General features: G+C 50.1%; 1 protein-coding gene across 2 annotated transcripts in view; it reads right to left on the bottom strand.

The window, feature by feature from the left end:
• The window catches only part of GAS7 (growth arrest specific 7), a 99064-nt gene extending 89934 nt beyond the window's left edge, over positions 1-9130 (bottom strand). The window contains exon 1 of one of the 2 annotated variants that reach the window (XM_030505857.1): positions 8741-9130. In XM_030505857.1, coding sequence (XP_030361717.1) covers positions 8741-8923 — 183 coding nt within the window. In that variant the 5' untranslated portion in view covers positions 8924-9130. The remainder of the gene's footprint in view (positions 1-8740) is intronic. The other variant, XM_030505858.1, reaches the window with a different exon arrangement.
• Between the last annotated feature and the right edge of the window lie 3741 nt (positions 9131-12871).

Below are 12871 nucleotides of genomic sequence, written 5' to 3'. Positions count from 1 at the left end.
CTGGAAGGGAGAGCCACCCTGCAGGAAGACAGCCTTGTAAGAGTGGGCTAACAAGAACCATATGAAGTTCAGCAAGGACAAGTATAAGGTCTTGCACCTGGGTAAACCTGATACAACAGTGCAGCACAGGCTGGGAAAGGGGCTATTATTCATCTCTGTGGATGAATTATTCAGGCTCTGTGGAAAGCGGCTTTGGGGTCCTGGTGGACAAGCTCAATAGGAGCAAAGAATGTGCTGCTGCAGGAAAGAAAGCCAACAGCGTGCTGGGGAACATCAACAGGGGCATCACCAGCAGAAATAAAGATGTCATTGTCCACTTTACTCGGCTCTTTTCAGGCCACACCTGGAATACTGTGTTCAGTTTTGGTCCCTGCTATACGAAAAAGATGTGGATGGGTTGGAGAGGGTCCAGAGAAGGGCCACAAAGATAGTCCAAGGACTGGGAAGCCATGTGAGGAAAGGCTTCGAGAACTGGGTTTGTTCAGTCCTGAGAAAAGGCGGCTCAGGAAAGACCTTATCACTGTGTTCCAGTATTTAAAGCGTGTCTACAAAGAAGGTGGAGACTCCCTGTCTACAAGGATTTACATGGAAAAGACGAGGGGTAATGGGTACAAGTTAATCCTGGTGAGATTCTGGTTGGACACATGAAGAAAATTTCTACAATGAGAACAATCAGATATTGGAATAATCTCCCCAGGGAAGTGGTGGATTCCGCAATGTTACACACTTTTAAGATTCAGCTGGACAGGGTGCTGGGACTTCTGATCTAAAATGTGCTTTTGCCATGAAAGGTTGGACCACTTGATCCTTGAGGTCCCTTCCAAACTGGTACTCTATGATGCAAGATACCACAGCAGGCAGAGTATTCCAGCAAGCCTGTAGCCCATGGAGCACCTCCTGCTCTCCCCCTCAACCAAAACAAGTGCACTTCTGCTGGTATGGCAGGTATGTGAGGGGCTCTTGCTGGCCCAGCCCTCTCCCATACCTGACCCCATGATGCATGGTGCAAATCTGGAGAGCTGATAGCCCAGTTTTCCTGACACATACTAACCCTTAGCATGAGGGCCTCTTAATAGCTAATGTTTTACACAGTGGCATGACATAAAGAATTCCAACTACACTAAAGCATACTTATATTTTTCAAGACAAACACTTGTTGAAGCACCCTGGTCTTAAAAAACAGTGGCTGAACAAATTGTTGCTCTTGATTTGATGCTGTTCTGCACTTTTAAGTGGAACATACCAATAAAAAGGGGGTGTGATGTAATTAAATACAGCCAGCGACACTTTACACTGATGTAAACTGATGACAGTGTGCAGAGCACAGAGTGGGGACCTTCAAGTCCATTATGCTTCCTTCGGATATCCCCAGGTCCTCCTTCCCTGCCTGCAAATGTGGAACCATGCATGGTTACTGGAAATGTGCACAGCAGGCAGCAGCCACCACCACACAGCCCAAGCTTTTGGGATGCTTCCAGCAAATCTGCCATATGTGCACAGTAAGTGAGGTACATCCCATAAGTGCTGGATTCTGGAGAAAAAAAATGCAAAGAATAAGTGCTCCTGCGAAGTGTCAGAAATCAAAGACAGAAATATTGGTGCCTGATGTCAAATATTCCAAGACACAAGTTAGCTCAGCAGGCTGGCTCTCATGCTCTGCCCATGATGCCAACAGCATGAACACATGCAACAGGAGAAATAGCACACTTGCTGCGCTGGGTTGTAGCGTGGCCACAGTGAAAACAACTTCAACAGTCCCAAATATTTCCAAAGAGATATGATCGGCAATGCTGCAGCACCACATACTTGCTCCTGTTACTGTGGGACTTCTCCAAGAGAAGAATGCAATCTTTGGGATTGCACTTGGTGTCAGTTGTCAGTGAAATAGTGAAAGCAAGTCCTGAGTATATACTTAGATATTTAAGATTCAGGTAACACAGAACCAGAGTGTATTACTCATAATAATGTGCTCCATGGGATATAAGCAACTGTGGAAGATAAGGAGTCATGGAGAATAAAACAAAGGTTTAATCTGCTTATTTAAATGACCATTTAATTCTACCTGGTCATTTATTATCATACTGGAAGAAATATGTAGTGAAAACCAAACCCCACCAAATCTACCAGAATCTTCTGGTCTTGGTTTCAGAGCTAAATTATCTCAACAAAAGAGTGTGAGATAACAAACTCCAAAGATGTAGAAGAACCTGCTAAGAAAGCAAAGCACCGTTGCTGCATGCAGGAGGTACCAACGTATAAAGAGCCCAGGCTGCAGGTACTCACAGACAGATAGTTTCCATACACAGCTGCCTTCTTCTTGGTATAGTCATCAAGAAAAGCTTTTGCTGCAATAGGTACCAACATCTCTCTTCCAAGTGTATGGTATACATTATATAGTCTGAATGAGTGCAGAGAGCACCTCCAGAAGCTGCACATCCAGCCCTCGCCATGGCAGCACACAGCACGGCCATCACTGGCTACAGTAATGCTCATTTCTGACAAAATGTTTTGGGGGTTTTCTTGGTCAAGATACACGCCATCTCTAATGAAGAAAGAGAAATATAAACCTTTTTTTTTTTTCTCTGTAAAAATAGGGTTTCATCACAATCTTGTTTCACACAAATGTTCGGGAGTTGAATTTTGTCATTAAATGGAATTCTCCTTGCTCATCAGCTGGCAGGTTCTAGTTTCTCCTTAAGCACTCTGTCTCCTTGGATCCTAATAGCTTACAAAAAGATACAGTTTGGCACAGAAATCCTCTACACATTCTCTGCTATTAAAAAACAAATTAGAGGCATCATCATCTCTATAAATTCCTTTCATACTTTTTCTCTCTGACTACCTAGGCACAAAGAATCATAGAATCATGGAATGGTTTGGCTTGGAAAGGACCTTAAGATCATCTAATTCCAATGTCTCGCCATGGTCAGGGACATCTTCCACTAAACCAGCTTGCTCCAAGCCCTGTCCACCCTGGCCTTAAACACTGCCAGGGATGGTACAGCCACAGCTTCTCTGGGCAGCCTATGCCAGTGTCTCACCACCCTCACAGGGAAGAACTTCTTCCTTAGATCCAACCTAAATCTCCCCTGTTTAAGTTTGAAACTATTACTCCTTTTGCTATCACTACAGTCCCTGATGAATGAACTCCATGCCTCCTGCAGCCTAATGTGCCACAACATCCAGCCTCAGCCACTGGCACATTTCAATGTCCATGTGGCAGATGTTATAGGTTGGGTTCAGTGAGGTGAGTTACCCCCCCTACCCCCGGATATTACACAGCAGTGGAAGTGATGTTTAATACTGTCTTATGCATGCAAGTGCACCATGCATCAGGGAGATGCGGGTGATTCTTTCCTTCCAAAGTGCTTCCTGGTTCTGGTAAATCAAGCTGTGGAAAGCGCAGACAAGCTGAGTGGCAGCTCTCAATCCTACTCAGTCCAGCTTGCTCAGTCAGATTCCAGAGCCACCTCCATCCATGCTGGAAGCACACACTGTGCTTCATACAGAGACTTACATCTGTGGGATGACTGAAGCTATAAAAAGTGCTGGCAATTTTCAGCAAATCTGCATGTGTTGCTACTGCTGCTGCTTATATAAGTGATTTTGAGCTAACCACAAATACAAAACGCTATGCCCAAAATAGATTTTCAAACAAACTGCTTGCAAACGTGACTGAGCAACACATCTCCCCACTCCTCTGAAAATCATTTGTCTAGGAAAGGCAGACGCAACAGCCAGTGTTTCCCCAGAGGGTCCTGTGCAAAGCACTGCTTGGAATACCTATGCCAGAGGTCTAACGCCACCTCGCCCTCCTGACACCTATGCTGCCTTGCACCAATAAAGTGTGTGACAAACTGGGACACTCCTGAGACTTGTCTCAGGTTGCTCTCAGGTCTGGAGCTGTGTAGATCTTTCTACATCTTGGGATCATCATCCCAAGCACCCTTGAGGCAGGTGGGGTGAGGAGGCACTCAGCCTTCATGTGTTAAGAAATCTCTTACCGTAGCACACATGACTTTCCATTTGCTCTATACCTGTGTTCACCATCACAATGCTGGCTTGAAGGACACCTCATCAGCTGTGTCTGCACAGATTCGTCTTTGCACTAGGCTGGGAAGGGCAATTGCTTAAGCTGGGACTGCAGAAGTCTGGTACAGAAGATCCATGTATGGCTCCACTCAAATGGTCAAAAGGTCAAGCAAAATACAAAAGCATGAAGGAGGAAATGGTCAGAAGATACAGTTGCTGGTCCCCGACCTTCAGGTCTCATGGCTGACATAGCCATAAATCATCAAAGGAGGGGTGAAGGTTGAAACTGATTGTGATATTCTCAATGGTATATGGATCACAAGCAACAACATCCCTCTTTTCCCAAGCCCCTGAGTTTGCAGAAGACCAAGCTCAGTCAAGACAAAACCATACAAATTTGGTGTCAATGGATTCTCATGTTCAGGAAATACTGGTATGGGGCTGTTTCTCCATTAACCTACTATCTCCAAGAGCACAACAGTATAAGAAACAGTACTTGGCTTCCCAGCACAAGGAAGACAAGGGCATACTGGAGAGAGTCCAGCAATGGGCCACAATGATGATTAAGAGATGTAGCATCTGTCATACAAGGAAGGGCTGAAAGAACTGGGACTGTTTAGCATCAAGACAAGAAGGCTTGAGAGGAATGTTATCAATGTGTATGAAAAATGGGGGGGAACAACACACAGTAAAAGAAGTGGAGACAGACTCTTCTTAGTGACATCCAGTGAAAGGATGAGATGCGATGGGCACAAATTAAAATACAGGAAATCCCTTTAAACACAACAGAAAACTGTGAGCATAGTCAAACACTGGAACAGATTGCCCAGAAAGGTTGCGGAGTCTCCATCATTGCACGTGTTCAAAACCTGACCACACATGGCCAGGGAAGCTGAACTAGCTGATCTCCAGAGGTCCCTTCCAACTCAAGTTTTTCTGTGAACAAGGCCACAACAGCTTCCCCTACTGCTTGCCAACCAGCCTGGCCTTGGGGAGCCCATCTGGAAGCCCATCACAGAGATAATACCCTCCCTTTCTCACTTTGCTCTCTGCATCTGACTGTCGTTTGGTTTATGCTATCCCTTTTGCTCTATGACAACTGTAACCTCTCCAGAGCTCACAGAGACATGTTGTTTCTGGCTTACCCCTACCACATACTCCTCCAGTCCTTCTCCAGCTCTCATTGTTTCTAGCACTGTCATGAGCAGGAAACTCCAACCTATTCTCTTCTAACCCACCACTGTGGGCTTGCAGGAACCAAAGGATGCCAAACATATTTACCTCTTTACCTCCCTATGTTTCTCTTGTCCCACATTTACTACAGTTTTGACCCTTTCTTTGATCTTCTGTGATGAATGAATTGAAACCACATTTTTGCTAGCAAGAGAACTCAGGAGGCAAAAGCAGCAATCCGTCAGGAGTGCCCATCTCTAGCACTGGAGTTCATTTCCCACAAGTCACCTTGTCATTTTCTCAGAGCTGCCCAACTCCACATTTGCCATTAAAACCTGCTCTGGTTAACCACCAACCATGGCTACCACTCAGTGTGAGTGCAGATGAGGAGGAAGAGCCTGCCCTATCCATAGCTCCTGGATGAACCAGCTAGAGCCATGTGGCAGCATGCAGATGATAGGTGCTGGCAGCTCCACAGCCCGCCTGCCTGTGAAGAGACAGATGCAGGTGCAGTTGGTAGAGCACAGTTCCTCCCAAGACAGAGACAGCAGCAGGAACAGCCATTTCTCCTTCTTCTAGCAGGAATCAGCACAGTGCAGACTGGCTGCCAAACTAACTGCACAAGGGTGGGAGAGACTCCCTCCTCAGCATCTGCTTTTCATACCTTCCTCCCTTCTCTTTCAGCTCAAGACCAAAGCTCATTGCAGGCTACAGAGCAGCACTATAGGAGATTTCAGTGTTGGTGAACGTGAGGTCATATGAATGAGAGATTCCAGCCTGCCTATCTATACACGGTGGCAGGCTTAAGTTACAAAGGATTCAGAAGGTGGTCATCTCCTTTTGGTAGCACACACCCACCTGACAGACTTTATTGTGAGAAGCAAGGGTGTGTGATGTTCAGGGCAAACCCTGCCAGCCCTGGCATGCCTTGGACAATGCCATGAGCCACATTCAGTCACTGCTGTGGCAGAAAATGCAGCCAACTGCATTGTCCATCAGGACAATGAGGTACATGGCTCCAGAGAGAAGAGCACAGGCACCTGCTAGAGCAGACTGGGCATGGGAAAGGGAGGGTAGGACAGAGGGCAGGACTAACATCTTCCTCTTTCAACAGCAGCGTGTGGTTAACTTCAGCTCGGAACATAACACTGAACCTTGCCAAAATCTGCATGGCCAGGGCCACCCAATGCCAATGTAAGTGCTAGTTGGTACTGAAAGGAGAATCATGTTCATGGCCCCATCCCCATTGTCATCACCTCCCTGATGCCAGCTCCAGCATCCACGTGGTTGGACAGGGACTTGGATCAGAGAACAGAGAAGACAGTATTTCTGGCCTGGTGTCTTTAAGTCAGATCAGGTCCCTGAGCAAGCTAGCTGCATACCTGCACACAAGGGAAAGGCCAGCTGAACAGAGGCAGGAGAGACACACACATATCTTACTTCTTCTTCTCACATATGTGTTCTACCACCACATGTACCATATACCTGTGGTCCCATAGATTTGGTTAATTTGGTTAATTAGCCCTTATTTGACATATTTATTAACTCTGGCTCATAGTCCTTATTAGGCACGACCTCTGGAGAGAATGAAATCATGCCAGAGTGAACATGACTAGGCGCTTGCTATCCTTCTTGCCTTCTTTCCAAAGGTTTGCTCAAGAGAAAGGAGGCTGGTCTGTGTGGACAACTGGTCTGCAGAGACATTTTCAGTGGTGCATGAGCCAAGGGTCAGAAGGGCACATCTGGGGGGCTGCAGGCACCAATCTGAGCACAGTGGAACTCCTGTAGGAAAACAGTTTCCAAGAAGAAGATGATACAGGAACAAAGTTACAGTGCATGCAGAAATCTCCCACTGCCTTTGCTGAGCCGAGTTTGTCTCATCTCATGATACATATTGCCTCAAACAGTTCCTAAATTCCTGGTTAGGTGTGCAAATATTTAGCAATGTGTGAAACCACAAACATCCACATATCTCAGGAAATGATCTTGTAGGTGGCAAAACTGACAAACAAAAGGACTCCCACATTCTTAAACTATCAAAAAAATCCCAAGTGCTTCAGTGGTACAGAAAAGTCCCTGGCCTCGCGCTTGTAGCACCAGGTGGGGAAATTCTGCTTCTACTTTCCTGTCTTTCCAGGTAAGTATGAGAAACAGAAACTCAATGGAAACATCACAGCTTTTTTAATTCATTTGGGCTAGAGAAACCAAAAGGCAATGCCAGCTCTATAGGCCAAATGTCCTTTTGCACAGAACCCTTTGCTCACAGGACATGGCTCTGTGTGGTGGGCCTTGTTCTGCTCAGGGCTATGCTTCCTGCCACTCTGGATTCCCCAGAGGCTGTGCATGGAAAATCTGGAGTGGGTAGTGCCTGCCCTGCATGTATGCACAGCAGGTTGCCTGATTCCCCTTAGAATCCTGGAGGACAAACAGAGGCTGATGCATGAAACACTGCACTGCTAACCACTTCAGCCCAGTCACTACAGGGACACTGGGAGACCATTCCCATATGCACATCCCAGGTTAAGTTTCAAATGACACCAGGCCATGGTCAGCAAGGGAAGAACTGATGGGCTCATGGCAGGTGCTTGCTTTGGCGCATGAGATGTTTCATATCTCACTTTCAGAAATGCAGAGGTTGTCAAGGCACTCCTCGTGGACATCTATTTTATATTTGCACTGTGGTCTTGTTTGCATAGGAGAGATAGAAAACAAGTTCAGACTCAAGCAGTCCTGAGGAGGGAATACAACTGTTGCCATAGCTGTCAGGGCCCTGAAAAGACCTGAAGCCAACAGAGCTCCTCAGCATCTTGACAGAAAGTCAGGCCAAAGGCAGAGTCTAGGCAGTGATTCTGCTTTTGAGTGTCTGGGCATCTGATTGTGCCTCTGCTGGGGCTCTCCGGGGCAATGCCACACATAGTGCAGCAAGGCACCTCCAGCCAGCTGGGGAACTACCTGAATTACTTCCACAGTATGAAGCCAAAAGATGTTCAGTGAACGGAAAGGAGAGGGAGAGGAAAGAGAGGGGAGAGAGAGAAAGAGGAGGAACTTGCCCAGCGTCTGGCCCACATGCATGACTGACCCCTCAACCACTGATTTCTGCTGCTGTTTAGCACACACAAGTGTCCAGAGGAGCTCGCAGCTCGCTGTGCACCCTGAACCCTGACGCATGGCTGCGACTGAGGGTACCAAACGCTCCTGCTGCCGGAGCGGGGCCGGGCTGGCTGCTCCTTCCCCGAGTGCCGCATGCCCGTACCAACACCCAGCACACTCCAGCGCTGAGGTGTCCGGGGCAGGCAGAGCGATGCCGAGGTGTGTCCCCGACAGCACCGCCGGTGTGCAGCCGCGCGTTTCCCACAGCGCTGCTGGCACGCACCGGCGCCGGTGGCACCCGGCTGCGGGCCAGCCCCGGGCCGTGCCCCGCCAGCGGAGCACGGGGCGCTCCGGGACGGCTCCTGACCCCGCCGCGCCCCGCCCCGGAGCCCCCGCCATCGCCGCTCCCGCCGCCCGCTCGGCGCGTCCCCGGCCCCGCTCCTACCTCCAGGAGCTGCACGTAGCTGGCCGGGAACCAGCCGCGCAGCCCGTCCTCCTTCTGCCCTTCCCACCAGCCGCCGTCCGGCACCTGCAGCACCGTGATCAGCTCCCCCGCCGCGAAGCGCAGGCCCTGCCGGTGCCGCTCCCCGGAGAACGGGTACAGCGTTTGGCAGCGCGACCCCGACATCCTGCCGGGGGACGCAGCCGCCCCGGCTCCGGCTCCGGCCTCGGCTGCCGCGCAGAGCTGCGGGAGGGACTGCGATGGCCGCGCCCCTCGCCCGCCCCGCTCCGCTCCGAGGGCGCGGCGGGAGGCGAGCGCGGGCGTCGGGAGCGGAACCGCGATCGGTAGCGGAGCGGGGCAGCCCCGGCGCCGGGCGCCCACGGGCACCGCCGGGGCGGGGCGGGGCGGGGCGGGGCGAGGCGAGGGGAGGAAGGGCGGGGGGGGGGGGAGGAGGAAGAGGAGGATGAGAAGAGGCCACCGGGTGGGCAGCTCCGCGTGTGATACTTGCGTCGGCGGGACAGCGGGAGACCGTGTGTGCGTGTGTGACCCTGTGTGGCGACACACGTGTGTGTGAGTGCACGAGAAACACCGTGTGCGTGTGAGACACCGTGTGTGACACCCGAGCGCTCGACAGCCCGTGGAGAGGGGTACTGGGGTTGTGAGAGACACCGCGTGTGGGAGAAAGGCACTGAGTGACCATGCTACCCACCGGTGTGTTTGTGAGGCACCCGCGTGTGTGAGAGGCAATGTGACACCGAGACACCCACGTGTGTCTGTGAAAGGCACCAAGTGAGATACTCTGTGACCCCCATGTGGGTGTGCAACACCCGTGTTTGTGAGAGACAGGGTGTCTCTCAGACACACGGTGTTCCAGACACACCGTGTGTGTCTGTAATAGCCGCATGTGTGATTCTGTGTGTCTGAGACAATGTGTATGCCTTCAGAGACACTTGTGTCTGTGTGAGACATCTCTGCATGTCTGAGACACCGTGTGGCATCTGTGACACAGACCTAAGCGTGTGAAATCCGTCTTGCGTGAAAGACACCATGTGACATGCCCAAGCATGTATGAAACATAAATGTGTGTGTGTGACACATTCTCAAGTGCACATATGTCTGCAACACTCAGCTGAGTGCACAGCTTTCTCCATGTGTGCGTGTCTGACTGCAGCATGTGTGTGAATTGCATGTCTGTGAGACACCTTTGTGTATGTGAGAGATGCACTGTGTGTGTCTGTGAGACACCTCTGTGTGTGCGGCACCCTGGTCTTTGTGTATGTGAGAGATGCACTGTGTGTGTCTGTGACGTGTCATCTGTGTGACACTCCTGTATATGTGTGTGCGAGGCACCTCCGTGCATGTCTTTTGTGTATGAACACCCACTCTGTTTGGCACAACCTGCCCTGGGTGTGCAGGCCTGACTCGCTCTGCAGCACAGGTGTGACTCTGTGTATGTGTGTGTGTAAGACACATCTGCCTTTGTGCACACAGGTGCATGTGCATGTGTGTGTGTGTGTGTCTGTCTGGGTATGCACACCTGACCCACTCCACGTATGTAATACATACCATACATGCCTGCCTGTACATGTACGAGCCCTGGTGTGGATGTGGGTGTGTGAACCCCAGGCACAGATGTATTTGGACTTGCTGCAGGGTGGGCTGTCTGACCCGCTCAGTGTGTGTTTGTATGTGCATAGGCATGTGAGAGGATGTGCACACACACACGGAGTGCTTGAGATCTCCTGGTATGCACGGAGGTACTTGACAGGCAGGGCACACATACCTGTGGGACTTTGTGCTACATACACCTAGTCTGTCGTTTAAGGGATACATATGTGTAAGTTTGAGTATGTGAGAAAGTCAATCAAGTATGAAACTCAGCCTTGTATGACAGTGGACGTATGTTTGCTTGTGCAGGAGATACGTGTGTGCACGTGACTCACCTGTGAGTGTGGCTTACCGGGGTGCATGTTCACACACACCTTGAGGCTGAGCTCTGTGTGTGTCACACCATGTGTTTGTGTGTCTGTGCCTTCCCCTGAAAGGGTGGGGGACGCTCCTACAGGAGACAGACCCTGTGTGTGCCGGTGGGACAGCCTTGTGCTACCCAGCTCTATGTGTGTGACTGTTGTTTGTGTGTAAGCTGTGTGTGTGCCTGTGTACATCAGTGTGGCTGTGTGTAAGCTGGCTGTGTGTGTGCCTGTGTACACCTGTGTGGTTGTGTGTTCATGTGTAAGATGGCTCTGTGTGTGCCTGTGTACACCCGTATGGCTATGATGGCTATATGTTTGTGTGTAAGCTGGCTGTGTGTGTGTTTGTGTACACGAGTGCATGAGAGACTCCCTCCAGAGTGCCTGTGAGAATCCATGACCAGTGAACTCACTGCACCACAGGTATGTACCAAGGTCTCACCGGTGTTTCTGCAATCTGCTGCAGCATGATCTGCATGTGTGGCACCCATCAGTAGTACGTGTGGCATGTGGAGAAGCAGCAGAGGCTCATGCTGTGCATGCCACCATGTGTGTGGAAGGGATGAGGCAAAGGGAGCTGGACCTGCCTGACAAGCGCCTCAGAGCCGTATCCAAGCTGCTACCCTGCATGCATTGTAGTCAGTTGGTGGAGAGGGCAAAAGAGGGCACATACCTGCTGCTGTTTTCAGACATCAGTGAGACACATCGGTTCTTCTCCCCACTGATGGGAGCAGATGTGCCCAGTGGACTTGTCCAGGTCTCTTCTGATGCCCACTCTGCTGCTTGCCTCCCAGGCACTGTGTGTCTGCAGGTAAGCAGGAAAACCCATGTCTACTTCCAAGGCATTTATGAGACCCTTGGGTGTGTGCAAGTGTGTGAGCACTGAGCTTAATGTGCATGTATTTGAAAGCTTTGCTGGTCCACAGGAGAAGCTGGCTGGGGTGCGTGGCTGGCTCGAGTGTATGTTGTAAGACTGCATTTGTCTGTGTGTACACATCATTCATTTAAATATGTGACACAGTCCACTATAAATGTGACAGGAACTCACAATGTGTGCAGCTCATAAAACTCAAGATGTGTGGTTTGACTCAACCCAGCATGTGTATGTCTCAACAGCAATAGGCATGCTCTGCATTTCTCTGTGGCTTGGTGACATCCTCCAGTCGGGGAGGTTTGAGACATAGTGTGCACCTATATAAGCCACAGTGTATGCATGCATGCTGCTCCGGAGAGCATGAGATCTGTGTCACTGTGTGTGATGCCCCTGTGTGTATTACAAAACTATCTCCATGTTCCAGTCACTAACTCCAGTGCGCTTATGATTATGATCATGTGCATGAGTTAATTGTGTCACATTCTGCTTGTATGCTGCACATTAGAATCATAGAATCATAGAATAGTTAGGGTTGGAAAGGACCTTAAGATCATCTAGTTCCAACCCCCCTGCCATGGACAGGAACACCTCACACTAAACTGTGATGCCCAAGGCTCTGTCCAACCTGGCCTTGAACACCGCCAGGGATGGAGCATTCACAGCTTCCTTGGGCAACCCATTCCATGTCCTTCTTATGTTGAGGACACCAGAACTGTACACAATACTCCAAGTGAGGTCTCACGAGATCAGAGTAGAGGGGCAGTGGGCTTCAGGTGTCCATGTGTACATTTCTGGTGTCCCAAACATGGAGCTGTTGGAGCAAGTTCAGAGGAGGCCACGGGGATGATCAGGGGCTGGAGCATGTCCCATACGAAGACAGGCTGAGAAATTTGGGCTATTCAGCCTGTAGAAGAGAAGCTGCATGGAGGCCTCAGAGCAGCTTCCAGTATCTAAAGGGGACTACAAGGATGCTGGAGAGGGACTTTTCATCAGGGACTGTAGCAATGGGACAAGGGGTGATGGGTTTACACTTAAACAGATGAAGTTCAGGTTAGATACGGGGAAGAATTTCTTCCCTGTGAGGGTGGTGAGGTGCTGGCACAGGTTTCCCAGAGAAGCTGTGGCTGCCTCATTCCTGGCAGTGTTCAAGGCCAGGTTAGATGGGGCTTGGAGCTACCTGCTCTAGTGGAAGATGTCCCTGCCCGTGGCAGGGGGTTGCAACTGGATGAGCTTTGATGTCCCTTCCAACCCAAACCATTCTGTGATTCCGTGGTTCTAACTTCTGTTCCA

The sequence above is a fragment of the Strigops habroptila genome, chromosome 14 (genome assembly GCF_004027225.2).
Source record: "Strigops habroptila isolate Jane chromosome 14, bStrHab1.2.pri, whole genome shotgun sequence".
Taxonomy (NCBI): domain Eukaryota; kingdom Metazoa; phylum Chordata; class Aves; order Psittaciformes; family Psittacidae; genus Strigops; species Strigops habroptila.
The sequence above is the reverse complement of the archived record's forward strand: the minus strand, read 5'-3'. Positions and strand labels throughout refer to the sequence as shown.